The sequence below is a fragment of the Oreochromis niloticus genome, linkage group LG14 (genome assembly GCF_001858045.2).
Source record: "Oreochromis niloticus isolate F11D_XX linkage group LG14, O_niloticus_UMD_NMBU, whole genome shotgun sequence".
NCBI classification, from domain to species: Eukaryota; Metazoa; Chordata; class Actinopteri; order Cichliformes; family Cichlidae; genus Oreochromis; species Oreochromis niloticus.
Genome location: NC_031979.2, coordinates 26,907,585 through 26,926,128, shown reverse-complemented (window position 1 = coordinate 26,926,128; position 18,544 = coordinate 26,907,585). Strand labels below are relative to the sequence as shown.

The window sequence follows — 18,544 nt, the reverse complement described above, 5'->3', positions numbered from 1 at the left end:
ATTATTGAATTAATGTAGCCCACCAGCTGCATATATCTATCTTGTACCAGTTATATTTAATTCTAAAACTCTCCCCCAACTTTTTCTAATGTTTTATGAACCTTTTTGCATCACATGCTTACACTCTACTTTTTTACTGTCACTCATATGTGAATGGTCTGAAATGCAACATCCATCGGATCATTGACAGTCCAAATAAAGAGGTTCAGTTCTTTTGCAAATTAACTTGTGGTCTGTGTTTGTCTATTTTTTGTTTCTAAATGAGGCTGCGGGAAACTCGTAAGTCGCTTTTAAGATGCTCTTGTGTTGAAAGAGTGGCCGTATTGATGCCGCAGAGATAGTTTTTACTTCCGGGTTGCGCGGTTCTCGCAGTTCATCAAGCTAATGTGAGCTAGTCATCTCGCTGTTAGTAACGGCTTTAGTTTAAATAAGAAGAAACAACGTCTGTTTGGTCTAGGAACTTCATTGCAACTTCTTAGGTATGTTCAACATGTGTGTTGTGGCCCTGTAAGCCAGATGTAAATATCTGTAGGCAAGGCAAAGCCCTTCCTACCACAGAAAAGTAGAGTTAGCGGATGGCTAGCTGTGCTATCTTAGCATGTATCAACACTGAACAGCTGTCGGCTAACGATGTTAGCTTGTTAGTTCTTGCTTAGTAAATTTCACGCTGTGTAAATGATTAAGTACTTAATTTGGCTGGTAAATTTACATCTTTAACGACGATTGAGGTCGGCTCAGCTGTAGAGTTAAAAGTTCGTAAATCTTTACTTTTAAGTCGATCGTCCCCGGTGTCTCGATAATAGCGGGTGGTGTGATTTGTGAGGACAGAGCTCAGTCCCAGATAATACTGCTGCCCCTGGTAGGTTTGTTAAAACTGACACAGTTTTAACATTTCTATAAGTTGCTGAGACACTAACGTTAAAAAAAAAGTTTATTGCTGTTTAAGAATGGTATAAAGCTTTATTCATAAAACATTTTCACAAGTTGTGTCACAGAGTGCTTTTCAAGGAAGTGCTTTACAAGACACCTAATCAAATAAAAGGAAGCCTAATGCAGGAAAGAGAAAGTGGGTGGTTTTACCATTAGTCAACCTTCATGTAAAATGTAATATCTAAATGTTTGGGTGTAAAAATGAAAGCATGAATTACAATCCGAAATAATCACTAATATTAATAAAATGAATTATCTGTTATCCTTTGTTTAATTTATCTTGTCTATGCTGTACATAGCTGGACAGCCACAGAAGCACATTCACAAAGCCCCTGGAAAGCATTGCTAACCGTGGCCAACAAACTTGAACTTTTTCTGCCCCACTTCAGATGTCAAAACAATCTTAATATCGCAAGCCCTGTAATTAAAAAAAAAAGAAAGAAGTATATTATTATTGCCTTTGGATTTATAGCAAAAAAGCGACCCGCATTGAATTTTGCTCGAAGCTGTTAGCAACAAACAAAATAAATAATTAAATAACTTTAGGTTTGTGTGATATTTTTCACCTTGTTGACCACTCAAAGTCTTAAGAATTGCTGCAACTCTGTTACTGGAAACAATGCAGTGGATTTTGCCTTGTGTTGCTGTACAAACTGCATAACAAAATAATTTCTAGCTTACCTTCAGGCATCTCTTTCTCCACTATGTTCTGTAAAGGTACACACACCTCTGTGTACTCATCTGATGTCATAGAAACTCAAGATTTCTTAATGTTAAAAAGACTCTCTTGTGCAGTCTAACAATACCATAAACCAAAATTTGGCCTGTATAGTTTTTCCTCCTCTTTTCTGTACCTAAGATTCAAGTCTGAGTTAAAAAAAAAGAAAAGAAAAAAAGAACTGTAGATTAATCAACAATGAAAATGTCAGTCTCGGCTCTAGAGTCGACACCTTTCTAAAACAATTTAAACAAAAATAAACCTTAGATTTCAACGCAGTGAAATTCTGAGAAGTGCTATTGTGTTGGATTGCATCAGTTTTATATGAGCATTTGAAATAAACTGGCAACAAAGTGTGCGTCACCAGAATTTTGACATTATGTTATGTATAAATATTCCATAAGGTTGAAGCTGAGCTTTGAACAGTTTTCTTTTTTGTTTTTCAGGCATTGTAAAGTCTGTATGGCCACTATACTTGGATGGTGAGAGTGATATGTCAGGATGTGGATGGAAATCATTTGCTAAAAGATAACTGTAATTAGCTGTTCCTTGGAAATTGGTGAAACTGTCTCCACATATTCCGTCATGTCATTACCAAAGGACTCAGGGAACCGAGGAAAAGATCGAGAGAGGGGGGCTCGTCCCAAGGTGAGACAGAGCCGGTCAGAGGAGAGACGAGATGCAGGCGGTGGAAGGAAAGGTGGAAAGGGGAAGAAAAAAGGCCTTTCCTCCCACGACGCTGCGGCTGAGCGACCTGTCAGTGATGGCTTTGAGTATGGTGAGCTGTTGAGTGAACTGGAGACCAGGGACCAATCTTCCCCTTCGCCTCTGAGGGATAGTTGGAGGTGGCAGGGCTTTGAAGTAGCTGCCTCATTACTAGGACAGGAACGAGTAACAGCAAAACCAACTCTGGGAGCGACTGGCTCTGCTGCAGAGTTACCCACATCTAGTGAAGGTGAGGGGAGAGGGTCGAGCAGCAGTCGCACTCTCAGGCAAAAAATCCAAGATGCAATGGGGCAGTGTTTCCCAATAAAGACACACACTGCAGCGGCACCAGCTCCACCGCCGCAGGCTCTTTCATCATCAAGTGCCTGTGGCTCCTCGAGGCGCAAGATCCATCTCAGTGAGTTGATGTTGGATGACTGCCCTTTCCCTGTAGGATCAGAGCTGGCTCAGAAGTGGTATCTCATTAAACAACACACGGCCCCCATTACCCAGCCTCCCCTGCTAGATTCTACAGTAGTGTGCACTGCCCCGACTTCAACCATGGCAGCTGCAGTGGAGGATGTGGATGACCGATTACGAGAGCGCAGGCGCATCAGCATTGAACAAGGGGTTGAGCCACCTCCCAATGCAGAGATCCACACATTTGAGGTTACAGCCCAAATTAACCCTCTCTACAAGCACGGCCCAAAGCTGGCTCATGGTATGAACGACTTAGCTGAGACTGACAGATCCTCCATCCATCAGCAACAGCAGCTTCTTCTCCAAAGACAGCAGCAACACCAACTCCTCTTACAGAGCTGTTTGGACACTCTGGATGAAGTTGCAGCCTCAGCCTCTGCATCAGCCTCCGTTCACACCTGCGACGCCGTCTCCGACGCTTTGGTTGACCCAGACATAACTGCGACCAGCATGACCTCTAGAGCAATTCTTCCTCAGACTGAGCATCACAAATCTCACGATAGCTACCGCATTCACACTCAGATTGATTACATTCACTGTTTAGTTCCAGACCTGCTGCAGATCACAAACCTCCCATGTTATTGGGGAGTCATGGACCGTTACGAGGCAGAGACATTGCTGGAGGGAAAGCCTGAAGGCACTTTTCTACTGCGGGACTCTGCCCAGGAAGACTACCTCTTTTCAGTTAGCTTCCGCCGCTATGGCCGCTCACTACATGCACGTATTGAACAGTGGAATCACAACTTTAGCTTTGATGTTCATGACCCCAGTGTCTTCCACGCGCCTACAGTTACAGGACTGCTGGAGCATTATAAGGATCCCAACTCCTGCATGTTCTTCGAGCCCCTCCTGTCCAACCCCATCCACCGCACACAGCCCTTCAGCTTGCAGCACATCTGTCGAGCGGTCATTAGCAGCTGCACCACCTATGATGGCATTAATATGCTTCCCATTCCAAATGCTTTAAAAAAGCACCTGAAAGAATACCACTATAAACAAAGAGTACGTGTACGGAGAATGGATACCTGGTGGGAATGAAAAACAACAAAACACTGACTTAGAGAAACTTCCAAATACATTTTTAATGCAAGTCTCACTAAACTGAACTGAGAAGTGAGTCTTATTCTTCACTCCGTTTGGCTGTATTAACCTACACCACACTGTACTTATTTATTATATTCCTGCTGTACAGGTCTTAACAAATTGTACTAAACAACACTGATGAGGCAATATGTAATCTCACTGTTCTTGCACACTCAGTTCTTTATCCTCAAATTAAACAGACTTATTTAGATGTGTGTTGTTCACAGCTATCCTCACATATCATCTGTGTTTTCAAGTGTGACTAAATCAGCTTAATTATCTAACGGTGGGGGGGGAGAGTCCTAGAGTGAAAGGAGATGATTATAATCAAGTTGTTCATCAGTCACGTGCTGAGAAGGTGAAACACGCACTGACAAGGTTTCTTTCTTGTAAGTGAGGTGCTGAAGTACAGCACGTCTGTGGTATTAATCATCATTTCCTACATAGCCCAGGGCTGATCATAAGGGATGACAGTTAGGTGCATATGCTACGTGGTCCTATTAAAAATGCAAAGGCTTGTCACTCACTGGATTTGATAATGTGCTCACATTAGTTTTTAGTTTAATTTTTACTTTTAACTGCAATTAAAGACTAACTAACATCCCGTGGTATCAGTCCTGTCTTTGCTGCAGTGATGTACAAGTATGTTATCGCTGGTGGGGTGGCTCCCGGTGCTTCTAGTGGAGACACTGGACCCGGTAGGAGGTGAAACTGATTTGAAAATGTCCTTCTCCCAGGGAGTGGAGTAAAACACTCCATTCTCTTTTACACCTTTCTTTAGCACAGTGTGATTTTTTTTTTTTTTTAATTTTTTTCTTTCCACATTCATTAAAGTGTGCAAGTCTTATGCTCAGATTCTAAACCTTTCAGCTTCAATCCTAAACTGTTGGTTTCTCGTATAGTTAAATTGCTGCAGCCAGTTCCGGCAGTCTTCATTAGTTTAGTCAGGATTATATGTGGCTTGCATGAACCTGTCAGCCGCATTGTGATTAGAATGTAATTATAAAGCCCTGTGGTTTATGTACCTTATTTTGCCCAAACTCTTGACTTTTGTGCATTTCAATAAGTCCAGAAGTTTAATCTGTTTTATACATTTTTCCCCTATGCATCTAATTGTGATGTGAAAGGAGAAAATTGATCTTGTTGCTATACTTCCTGCTGGGTATATTTGAAAGAGGTAGGGTGTCTCCACACTAATCTTCCATTCCAGCAGTTCAATGACAAAATTACCATAATGAAGTAGCACTGGTGAATCTTAATTAACAGGGAGAATGATGGGAGATGGAATGAATTTGAGCTTTTTTCTGGGCTGATGTGAAGTCAGTTACCAAGACAAAAATCAGTACGCTCTAAAAGCTCTGCAAAGAAAAATCAGTCCTAAACTAAAACCCTTAAGGTGCTGAAAAAGGGAACAGCTTACAGTGTGTAAATCTACATGTTTGGGAAGAGTAGGGTCGTAAAAGCTATAGTGTAATACATAAAATATAATGCTATGTGATGTGTCTGTGATGAATGCTCAGAAACACTGAAGTTTAAACATAATACATCACCAAAAAATGTACTGTCTTCTCATTAGACTGTAAAATCTTGCTTTATGTGTGTTGAGTTGAACATACACAATCCGTAATATCTATTTTATTAATATTACCTGACTAAAATAAACACATTTATGTATAATTCTGTCCTGAGTTTGCATATGAGCACTGCAAATCTCGCAAATGAAGTGTTTACACATTTGCGTGTTTAAACTTCCAATTACCATAGCAACACAGAAAGACTGAAGCATTTCACGCAGGTCAGACTTACGTGGTCAGTGACATATTTATGACTTATTTTGAGAGCAATTCCAAATTTTTACCCCTGCAGGGGAGTCATTCACTCCTATGTGTGAACAGCATTTTGTATTAATGAATACACAGAAGAGACACCCCCACTGCTAATTGTTGTGTGCACTAAGTAATGGTAGTCACAAAAGCCAACCATCCCAGTGTTAATGGGAAACCATGGAGATGGGACCTAGTTTGTCCTCTGAGCCACTGTGATGTTGTTTTCTCCTTGAGATGGCTCATTTGACATGCAGAATGTAAATCATCCATGACAAGCACTCATCCAATAATGAGGCTGCTATTATTTAAGCAGCAGTTCCAATGCACCATTAAAGTCTGCATTCAAAATGCGAAGTCAGAGCCTTTGACCTTTGTGTACTTAATTAAGTCACCATAAAAACTCAACAATAAAATGAGTGATGGAAGACATTTGACCTGTCATGCATACACAAGTGTGGGCTACACCAGCAATTTGAGTCCCTGAACAGCTCGAGGTTTGTGCATCTTCCACCGGTATGCAAGACTCTGCAATCAGGTATTCATGGGAGAAATAATCCAGTAATAAGATGTTTTTTTGTGCAATATATTCCCATAGATTTGCATAGCTATAAAGAACTGTAACCAAATTCATATATGCATTCCTGGAAAGCAGTTTTTAACAGCTTGCTAATTATTACTTATGCTGGCACCCTTTCAGTCAGCATTTACAATGAGTTTCCAGCAGAGCAGATCAGCTAAAGATGCTAAATTTTTAAAATTTGTTTACAGGCAAGCATACAATTCAGCATGCATTGTTTGAATTTGTAAGTTATCAATGCGATACCATTTAGTTGTCTTTAAATACAGCTAAGCAAGTTCTCTATTTACCCAGTAAATGCAATAATTCTATGTAGGGATTATTAGGAAATTACAGACCTGCAAAATAAAGAGTTTCCATTTTATTTTATAATTGCTATTAAAGAAAAAAAATACCAAAGATAATTTCAGTTAGTTCAAAATGCTGTATTACTGCAAGCACAGCAGGTGGCTGTAAAGAGCTTCAGTGTGTTACCCCCTGGCTCCTCTCAGTACCGTGTGATTTGTGTGTGGTGCATTGAGATGGAGGGATTGAGTTCGGGTTTTTTTTTTTTTCTTTCAACTGGCAGCACGGTGGCACTCATCATGCAGGTATTACAGGTCCTGGGGTAAAAAGAGGACTTTTCTTTCCCTGGATCATGAGGCCCAGAGGGATTGGATGCTCAAGCAAATCAGAAAGCTCATTGGCTACACATACTTAGTGTGTTTGTGCCTGTTTGGACCCGTTTTCCTCTGAGCCTAATCTCTACAGTTGAGAATCACGAGGGTGGAGAATAAGCTTGGGATGTTCATAACACCTGGGGACAATTACTTTCCCAAATAATCTGCCGGTCATAATCTAACAAAAGCTCAAAAAAGAGCTTGACATGGCACAGACTTGGCTTATTCGGCTAAAAATCTGTAGCAACCTTAGGTTCCAGGGGTTGTTTTTGATGTGTTTGTTTTAGCGTGCAGTATGTAAACCCATAGATTTAAAACTCAACTACCATGAGATGCGGCGTGATCTGCGCCATTAATTCAGGGGAGGGCGTATCAAACTGATTTGGAATTCTTGCAAGATGCAAACAGCTAGACATGATTCTCCTTATCCACCCAGAGAGGAAGAATATATTTCTGTGACTGAGAAACACCGTGGTTGCGAGAGTTATTTTTGGTCAGTAAACGAATCCAGCTGAATCTCAACCTTGAACATGAATCAGTACATTCCTTTCTATTTTGAAGCGCACCACCTTTTCAAAGATAGCGCTTCTTGTCAAAACCAAGTAAGTAATTCGTGAGTTATTAAAGTTTCAGTTCTTAAAAGTCTTGCAATTCCCCCTCAGGAGGTACATTGTCACGCAGTGACATGCGTACATTTGATGTTTGTTTCCCTGGAAGCAAACCTTTGACAGCACATTATTTTCTTTCCTACTTATTTAAAATCCAAATGCACTCCTGCTTCTCTCATGCGTGTATTGGAACTCTTGTGAGGCCTTTGCTGCAGAAAAACATCAATATTCTAATTTAGACCTGTTTGTGTTCCTACTGCTCAGTCTCTTGCCGTTTTTACTCTCCTTTGCACTGTCAGATTGTTGATGGAATAATAGGGGTGTAGGGCATTCTACGACTAAGCCCAGAGAGATACTACACAGATTGATGAGATTGCAGGGTAAGTGACACATGACAGTCTACATCCCAGCCCCCAACCTGTGGAGCTGATATCTAACACCCTGGCACGTTCTAAGGACATTCCGAAGTTTTAATCGACAGCTCGTAAATTAACATATTATTTAATTTAGCATCAAAATATAGTTGTAATGTGTATCATAATGTGTTTGTACAAACTGTAATTGACACAGAGATAAGGCAAATATAATTATAGATAAGCATTGTTTGTTCTGAGAAGATGGTTAATTACAATAAGCCTTCACAATCACTGTGAAAAGGCCCATGCATCATTGATAGAACGTAGAGAAAAAATTATAATTGCATAAATGATACATTACATTGCATAACACCTGCTCTGTGACTAATTATGCTGTTGCACAGTGGCTGCAATGACCAGTAGAACAAGTTCAAGCGATAAAAGGAATGTGTAGACCTCAGTAGCTGGTTGTTATTTTATTTTTTTCAAAGTCATTTCTCACATCAGGCTCCTTTTGGACCCAGTGATATCCAGCCTGTTAATGTACTGTCAGTGAATGGACAAGATTAATTTGCAGGAAAATACATTTGTGGAGGACAGAAACCTAAAGTATATGGCCTTTATGCTAATCATTCAAACTAATAAACACCACACTGCTGTGCTAAAGTTATTAAAGAATCTTTTTTCATTTTATATAATATGTCTAAGTAAGTTTATGTTAATTATGCATTGTAGGAATGAGTCATTTGTCAGTGTCTTTTATATTTGTTTTGTTTTGGTCCCTGTTTGATTTGCTGGTTCTATCTCTGTCATGGTTCCTCTAGTTTTGGTTTTACTTGTTGCAACCCCCTCCCCCGCCTTTTGACTTTGTCCGTTTGGCTCTTGTTTCTCTGTCCTGTTCCCTGTGCTCCTTTGTCTATTCCATAACTTTTATATTTCCACTTTTACTGCTTTAAATGCTGTGGGGTGTGTCCCCTGTTGTACGTCTTCATTGGCTATTGAGACTTTAATTGTCCTGCATTTGGTTGCTGTCCAGCATAACTCTAAATACACTGTATGTTAGAAAAGACATCTGTTGAAAGTATTACAAATTTTTCTGATAAAAGCATTACTAAATCAAATTTACTTGAGTTCTGGCATGCTCTGCTCTTAATATCATTGCATAGAGTACTAGAATAAGAAAAGCAGCTATGTACAGTTCAGGCATCATTACTCTTTGTTAATGTATTCGTTCAGTTCATCTACTTTCTTGCTTAATTGAGTACTGTTTGACCTTCTGCCTGTAGCTGCAATATGGTTTTATTTATCACAAGGGATCTAGCCTACATATCAGCCACATATTATAAAGGAGAAAAAAAGGGTTTCAAAAATATTTCCATTTCACCCACATGCATCACTTCTGTCTGTTGCATTTATAAGAGCAGAGGATGAACTGTGCCTGGCTTTACAGTTTGAATTTGTTCGCCGTAATCATGCAGCAAATATGACTTGTGACCAATAATTAGACATAAGCTAATCAAACAAGAACTTGACACATTAACTGCTAAATGGGCCTGAAAATGAGACAGATTTTGATAAATGACAGATCAAGACATGTGGTCACTGAGCCTTGATATGGCACTTCCGGCTGCCATCTTTCTTTGGTTAGAAATAAGATGCATCACGGGGAGTTTTTGTACAAAGTCCACAGGGGACCCTTTGAGATGTCTGGAAATGTGTTCAACGCAGTGGTAACCTAACTGTTGTCAAACCCCTACTGGGGTTTTGAAATTTTGAATTGGAGCTTGCTAATTATCATTGTGAAAAACAGATGCTCAATGCTCTGTGCCATTAAGTGCCAGAAATATCTCAAGCAGAAGCTACGAGAGGCATAAATAGTGCTGCTAAAAAAACAGAGGCATCAACAACATTTTATTTTATTTTATTTTTTTAACTTTTTTTATTGAAGGAAAAAAACTAACACATGTTGCAATAAGCTATAAGCAGGATAAGAGCATTAGAACCAACTTTGGAGCAGGTGGATGTGGCACACGAGCTTTGTCCCTGCATGTTTGCTCATCCAATGGATTCAATTTTCAGGCTTTAGGAGTCAAACCTATATAGTTATAGTTCTCAAGAAAAAAAAATATAAGCACAAGCAAGTGCTCACGATGCTGAAAAGCATTATGGACAATAATGGACAATTTAAAATAATGATACTCTAAAGAAGGTGGGTTGTATGAAATCAGATGAACAGGAGCCCACTTAGATCAGCCTGGAGTCCTTTTGGTAATATGCGTGCAGGATTCTCAGACAAAAGTAAGTAATGTTTTTTCCGATAATGTATATTGCATTGCTGAGCTGGAGTGAAAGTTAGCTTGGCCGTATGATGTTCTCCTCTAATAACTATGCAGCGTCCTACTGTGCTGTCTGCAGCATCTGCAGCCACTTGTTCTGGTTTGTTGCTCAGCATTGTAGTTGTGGTTATTGATTGCTGAAGAGCGGCTTGAGTTCACTTTGCCTGATTATTGTTTGGGATCCGTTTTAGTTGATAAAATACCTGCCTTATACGTGTACTGAGCTGTGTACGCCTGCCAAAAATGTGTAAAATTAAGCTCTTATCACAGACAAAGCTCAACTTTCATTCCAATATGTAAAAATGCCTTTTCTCCATAAAGCAATTTTTGCAAAAAAACAAAACAAAACACTGAATAATAAAGTCATTAGACCCCTTTTAATGGCTTCTCTGGTGCCATACAGCAGACATGACTATCACAAAAATAGCAGCTCTTTTAAATTATGCTTCTATTGCCTATCTGCTTCTTCAGTGCCAGTGGAGGCCTCGTCAAAATGATTGGCACTTGTAAGGAAATGAGTTTGACCAACTGTAGGGGAGCTGGAAAGTTAACAAAAAAGTTATTTACTTCACTTTTGACCAAACTGTATCCTAACAGCTGACATAACATTTTGAGTTGTTTTTCATTTTGGTGATTGATGTTTTTTTGTATCACATGCAACTCGGAGGTTTTTAACACCTCTGAGTTCCACTGTGTTCCAATTAATATATTCTCAAGCTCATTTAATCAGACCTGTAAAAAACACAGTCCAAAATGCCATGTGATGAGTAAACAGATTCGAGAGGTGAATTTGCCAACTCAGTGAATTTCAGTTTGACTACAGTGAAAACCACTGCAGATGAACAGGAACTGCTTTGCTCAGTAAACCTTGTAGATGGATACCTGATGGTCCTATCATAATACTGATACTGGGTTTTCATTTATTTTAACATCTCAGCTATTTTTACTTCCTACCAAAACACAGCAACATAACGTCATGTAGGAAAAGAACAATAAAACAGATGTTTTTCCACAAATACAATGACATGAATATCACATGTAGCTAAGAATACTTTCAGTTATTATTTTTTTCAGTGGGCATAGCATGATGTGAAATGCAATATAAGGACAATAGAATATAAGTACTGGGCCACCAACACAGAAGATCTGCAGGAAACTCCTGCCATGAAGCTCCTGGTGCACAGCTACTGTGCACCATGAAGCTCCTGGTGCACAGCTACTGTGCTGATGTTAATGTAAGAGGAGTTTTGGAACTCTGCAGTTACTGAGTCAGCAGAGAGCCAGCGACCTTTATGAACTATGCACCTCAGCACTAAGTGACTGCGCCCTGTAACTGTACATTGTCTCACACTGATTGCTGTGGTTCCTAAATGCTTCCACTTTGCAATAACGCCGGTTAATAAGACCCCTTCTTCCACAAATGTTTGTAAAAGCAGACTGGATTGCAGACTCAAGGCACACTGGACTTGTCAGTTGTTATATAATTATGAGTAATGATAAGATATGCAGTAGATGTTGAAATTCAAAAATTCTATTTTTCATTAAGAAAAACCCAATTTGCATTTTCACAGAGCGATGAACCGCTCCCTATCTTTACTTCCCTCTCCGTCTCTTTTTATATCCAATCATGTTGCTAATTAACCTGATTAGCTGTGAGATGTTCTGCCAGGTGTTTTTTGTTATGTTTTCATTTTTTTAAGCATTACAGCAACATTTTCATTCTTTTGTTGCTTCTGAGTTGACAGAATTCAGTTAATTTATTCAGTATGATCATTTCTTGTCAGACTCTGTTAGGCATGTTTTAACTAAAAAAAACTGATAATTCACTGACACAAGCCAGTGTAGTAATAAAAGCTAAATGAGGTTTGGAATTGTGTAGTAAAGGGTCAAGCACATAATTTAGGACAGTGAAGCTGTAATAACTAGGTGTGTTTCTTCGTACATTTTTCTAGATAGGCATCACTCAATATTTGCAGCTGATAAAAAAGTTCTAGAGCGTGGATTTCAGTGCAGTGTTTAGAAGACCAAATAAGCTCTTTGTTTATTGACAGAGCAAATCTTTAGAGGCTTTTTACTGCCTCTACTTGGTTTTAGTGTTCTCTACCTCACTCAATTCAAAGCACTGGGGTTGAGTGCAGGCGTGACCACAGCTGTAATGGCTTCTTTGAATTCTGTTTAGAGAGAAAGTTCATTCAGTCAGTTTTTTTTTTCCATGAGGTAAAATTATAATACTAACCACGGGTGGGCAAGCGCAGGGTTTATTGTATTTCAGGTAAGAATAAAACAAATGTATTAAATTCTGTAAATTCTTGGTAGTGATAAGGAAATAGTCCTTAAAGCTTTTTAAAATTCTCCATGGTGCCTTTGAGCTTTTATGATCTCCTTTTAACAAAGCACTAGGTCTTTTCATTTGGAAGAAAAAAGCTGTTTCCCTATACTCTCTTTTAGTAGGTTTATGATAGACCCATTTTGTTCAGGAGCTTATAGTACTTGACTTGGTTTTTACATCAGATGCTTTAACAAATTAAGAATTTCCCAAGCATTAACACATTTTAAAGGGAAATTTGGCTGTCGCGTTACATCTCATACACAAATGTGATCTGCTGGGTTCAGTTTAGTTGCGCTGACTTTTTAAAAATTCATTGTACAGAAAAAATACCCCCCCAAAATAATAAAAAATATGTGTTTAAAATGCATGGAGAGCCAAGTCCTGCATGTATTGAATGCCAAGTTTGATAAGTTTTTTTCTTTTTAAAGAAATTTTGAATTTACAAGCACAAAACAGCACTGTTACTACCAGGTGGGAAGACCTTGACAGTTATGAAGTATTGAGTTGTTTACCAAATTAAGGTGTGATTTCTTTCTGCCTGCGAGCTTCCCATTAGGCAAATGGGAACAGACCCCTATGACTCAAGTGCATCTTCTGCTTTTAGACAGCAGTAAACCTGTTCATAGCTGAGCAGCTGGAAGGTTTTCATACTCAATCTGTTTTTTCCCCTTGCCAGATTAAAAAAAATGAAAAATTTCCTTTGGTGTCTTACTCTGGATTTATAGGCAACATCTTTGAATACAGCAGTTAGATTAATAGATATCAAGTCTTTTCTACCAATCCTTAAAATTGGCAAGTAGAGGATCATGAGGATTCTTCTTCTTGACACTGTCAAGTGCTTTCGATCATTAGAACTTTTTCTTAAATGGTCTCCAATATATTTTCTTCTAAGTAAGGGGACGTTGATGTAGAACAGCGAAGGGGAGGTCAGGGAGATTAAACCCAACTGGCAGATCTATTGATTTTTTCTAAATTTCTTGCATGTCATTGCAGTGATATGCAAACCAAAAGCAGATATGGCTGGTAAGGATTCCTCTGGTTTCCAAATAAACATCATCCTGGATAAAGTGTGGCATGATGGTGAAGTGGATAATGCTGTGGCATCATAGCAACGGTTCAAACACTGGCTGTGGCCTTTCCACGTGGAGTTTACATGTTTGCCCTGTCCCGACGTGGGCCTCCTCTATGTATCCAGGCTTCCTTCTGCAGTCCAAAGACAGGTAAATTGAATTATACCGATGACATGGCCATGGATGTGAGGAGTGATGTGAAGTATATTGAATAAAGCACAGTGGGAATGTAGTTAAAATGTGGCTTGTAGCAAAAAGGCAGAAACAATCGATAAGTTAAAAAATATTACTCACTTTATGCTCGCTCATCTTGTGTAGGGCTAGCTAGATGCTGAAGTACTGCAACCACGACCTGCAGCCGTTCCACAATAAATAAATGAATAAAAACACCGGTCCACTTTAACCCCTGACCATCGCACACTGCCTATTAATCACGTGGTGGTGATTAATAGGCGAACATGACTGCCTTTCCTGTGTTACTGTTTAGGATCAAATTGGTTTGATGTTTAATGGCCCGTAGTGACGAAGTAATAATAACTTCCCTCAAATGTCTTAAAGCAAAAGTAACAAGCCCATTTTCAGAATGTTGTCAGAAAAATGACTACTCAGGTACCTGAAAAGTCAACTTAAGCACTGTAATGGTGTATTTGTACTTTGTTACTTCCCACCTCTGCCTAGGGGTGGCAGTATCAGTTTCTCAATGACAAGCCTTCACTCAGATTAAAAAAAACAAACCTCAGCCGAAACTGGTGTTGGTAACATTAACCATTCTTATTAGCACTGCCTAAAACATCTGCACAGTAAGGATGTTCCTGGCAATTCATTTCTTAGTCGACCAAATGAGAGGGAAAAAAAAAAAAAACTAGACTAACCAACTAGTCTAAAACTAAGAAACATTCAAATGTTAAGTTAAATTTGAAAACCGTTTAATGGAAAATGTCAAAAGCTGATAAGAAAACTTCTTTAAACTGTTTATGAGATTTTTCAATAATGAATCATGCCACTTAGCTGTGCGGCACCTTTCATTGTGCATTATCAACATAACACGTTATATTCCAGACAACGCAGAAGAAAAACACTTAAAACAAACTGATGTTATATATTATATGAAAACATGTAACTATATCAGATGTTCACGTATTACTAAAGTATGACAAGTTAACATCTGGAAAAGGAATATGAAAATGAATTCATCATCTTCCATCTTTAAGTGGTCAGTAAAATGGGAAAAAGCATGTGAGTACATTACGTTAGATACAAATCAAAGGCTGCTATATACGCAGTGCTTAACAATTTTACCAGCCAATGTAAGTCTTATCCCACAGCTACCGTAAATTAACACTAAATAAACAATATTGGTAATTGCTAAATTAGTTTTTCATGTTTCTGTTAAGGTTAATCTACCACGCTCTTTAATCAAAATCTGATTGTTATGCTAAAATATAATTATTGTTGTTTTCTGTGAATTTTCAAATGTAATTTCTTACAAAAAAAGCTGAAAAAATAGTTAAGCACAATATTATTTTTTGATTAAGAAGCCAAATAGATTCATATTTCATTCATCTAAATATCATTTACTTGAATTCCCGAATGGAAAAATTAGTTTTACTGGTTAAATGTTATGCTTGATTAATTTCTTACTTCTCTGATATCTGGATGTAAAAATGGGAAATTAGGTTGTTTTTGTTGTGTTGTTTGTTAATTTTTTTTGTCTAATAAATACCAATTTAATTTTTAGTTTTAAACGAGTGTTAGACAGACTCAAAAAAATATTTGTCTTTCTTTGTTTTTGACAGGTGGTCAACTGAATTTGTTAATCTTCATGTGGATGTCATTGTATAAATGGCTGCCATTACTTTATCCCAGGGTCATTATTATTAGTAATAAAGGTCAGTTACTTACTGATAACACCAAGATCAAATCCATGACACAGAAATTCACTGGATCACGTTGCAGGTTCTCCTTCCTGTGTTGTGATAGAAACAGCACATTTCTGAATTGGTGTAACCAGCTCTGTGTAAATGTAGGTTAAGAAATAGCCTCAGTAAGATGTATTTGCAGGGATATGCTACATTATTTAACCATGTGGTCATGTTGCTTAAGCTATCCTCTATAGCCATATGGACCTATGGTCGTTAACTGTTTGTGATTTAAGGAGTAAGGATATTTTGATTTCGATTAAGCGAATGAGGGGGACATTTTTAATACCTGATCAAATAAAACTTAAATACATAACAAAGGTCAAAGAGTGTTTTCTCTCTGTGGGAAGATTATTGCTCCTATGATCTCAAGCTCACAAGATCTCGTAGTCCACCAACTGATGGAACAATTAGACTTTACAAAAAAGCTTTTTCTAGAGTTCATGTTTGAGGTGAATGTTCATAGAGGTCTGTTCATCATTTCTACTAAAGTTTCTCTCAGAGTATTTTAGGGGGGAAAAAATTGCTGACTATACATTTACCCACTCCGAAATGAGGTTGTTCCTTAAGTGGCTCCTTTTTTCCTGGCTGTACAATGGAAAATAATAGCTCCCCTCACATTTTCCTTAAGTGCATCCAAGGCTGTGTACCTTTGATATTTAATAGTAGTTTTCCATTTTAGATTACAGTCTGCTTTGCAAGAATTAGAAAGCGGCTGATTTATTTGTGACGCCCAGGATTGCAACATTTTGTGATTACTTGGACTAAAAATTAAAATAGGCAACTGTTATTACGAATTGCCAAGACTGATGGAGATGGATGGTGCAGTGTTTCATGTGGAGTAGGTGTGTAAGCAAAGGAAGGCAGATCTGATCACATTGTTGCTTGGCATGATAGCACATCTGGCACGCCATGTGTCCAGTCCAGCTGCCTTTTCTTGTTCCGTGTGTGGAGGAAGGGGCTGCATGCTTCTGTGGTCAGACATAACCAGTGGGAACAAATTTTCCTTGCACAAAACGTTTATTATGTTTGCACAGTTATGTGCACAAAGATGAAAACTGTGCATTTTTTGTTAACATTACTATTGTAGTGTAGAATCGCTGTCACAGCTTGCCTTGTTATCATCACCTGTTTAAACGTAGATTTTGGAAATAAGCCGAAATAAAAGCAGTTTCTTAAATTTCCACTGCATTTCTACATCTTATATATGGCAAGATGTGGCTATGTGCCTGAAGGTTTGGCATGTGCTGGAGATTGTATGTTTTAGGAAAGCTATTGTTGAGCTGAGGCTGTCTCAGGAATGTAGAAAATATCAACTCTATCTCAAGGCATTCACTTTAATATCAGAGTATCAGGAGGAAACTGCAATTTACCCTACAGCTTTTACAAACACCACATCCAGACTGTGCAAGATCACGTAAAAGATAGCAGTAAATATGAAGTGACAAGTTGAAATCTGCATTTTATCCTCTATTAGAAATGTGAGCCTGTCTAGTTTTTATTTAATTTGATTTCTTACCAAAAAATGATGATGGTGGCAGACTTGGGAGTTGACAGCCTGTATTTAAAAAGTCGGGTCAGACATAGGTCAGTATGTCTGCCGATTTAAGAAGTTGGCTTTACACATTAATAACTTAGCCCCCTGTTGCCTGGTATTCAAGATTAAGAGGTTTTGCTGTTCAAAAAGGACTCGTCTCCCAAAAGTGGTAGACATTGTTTAAAACTGATCCTATTATCTCCCAGCAATATTCCAAGTTTGAGGAACTCATGCCTCATGTTCAGTAAACACATTTGAATGACTGTAATTACTTTATGAACCATTTTAAATTATTTAAACAAATTCCTCAGCTGACACTTGTAACTTGAGTTGACTTGACAGCATTCAGCTAAAGAGTAAGGTTTTGATTAAGGCTCCTTTTTTTGTCAGTGAGGGAACAATCATGGTATGATCCTCTGCACTCACTTGGCATTTACACTCAGCTAATCAAATGACAGCAGTTCAGTGCATTCGATCATGTAGACGTGGTCAAGATAACCTGATGCTCGATAAATTCAAATTGAGCATCAGAAGGTGGAAGAAAGGTGATTTAAGTAACTTTAAATGTGGCCTGGTTGTTGGTGCTAGATAGACTGAGTATCTCAGAAACTGGTGGGATTACTGGGATTTTTCCACAAAACCAGTGTTCACATCTGGGGTTTACAGAGAATAGTCTGAAAAAGAGAAAATATCCATTGAAAGGCAGTTCTGTGGGTGAAAATAACTTTTGGTATCAGATAGGTCACACTGCTTTGAGCAGGTAACAGTAACTCAAATAACTACTTGTTAAAACCAAGGTATGCAGAAGTCGATTTCTGAACCTACAACATATTGAACCTTGAAGCAAATAGGGTAGAACTTTAGAAGACCACATATGCTGCAACTTCTGTCAGCCAAGAACGGGAAACTGAGGTTACAGTTTGCATGGACTAAACAATACTGGACAATAGAAGATCAGAAAAGTATTGCCTTGTCTGATGAGTCTCGAGTTCTCCTGTGGTGTTCAGAGGATAAGCTCAGATTTTTGGAATAAACACCATAGATCCATCCATCCTGTCTTGCATCCATGGTTCAGGCAGGTGGTGCTGTAACAGGTGTAGGGGATATTTTGTTGGCAAAATCTGGACTCTTTTTGTACCAACTGACCATCATTTAAAAGCCATAACCTACCTTAGAATAGCTGCTGACCACATCTATCCTGTCACGGCCACAGTGTACCTGTCTTTGTATGGCTGCTGCCAGCAGGATATTGTGCCGTGTCACAAAGCTTAAATGATCTCACACTGGTTTCTTGAACGTGACAGTGAGTTCAGTGTACTCAAATGCCATCAACAGTCACCAGATCTCAGTCCAAAAAAGCACCTTTGGGATGTGGTGGAAAAGGAGAGTCGCATCATGTTAACATGGACCA

At 38.7% G+C, this 18,544-nt stretch overlaps 1 protein-coding gene across 2 annotated transcripts; it reads left to right on the top strand.

The window, feature by feature from the left end:
• Positions 1-344: 344 nt before the first annotated feature.
• socs9 (suppressor of cytokine signaling 9) lies at positions 345-4,520 on the top strand. Of its 2 annotated transcripts, XM_003440113.5 has the most exons (3): positions 345-479; positions 2,095-2,130; positions 2,249-4,520. In XM_003440113.5, exons 2-3 carry the CDS (start codon positions 2,128-2,130, stop codon positions 3,869-3,871), a joined length of 1,626 nt encoding a protein of 541 aa, XP_003440161.2. In that variant the 5' UTR covers positions 345-479; positions 2,095-2,127; the 3' UTR covers positions 3,872-4,520. The 2 variants fall into 2 exon arrangements, with proteins under 2 accessions (XP_003440161.2, XP_005474779.1); XM_005474722.4 differs by having other exon boundaries at positions 347-479; positions 2,095-4,520.
• Positions 4,521-18,544: the final 14,024 nt, after the last annotated feature.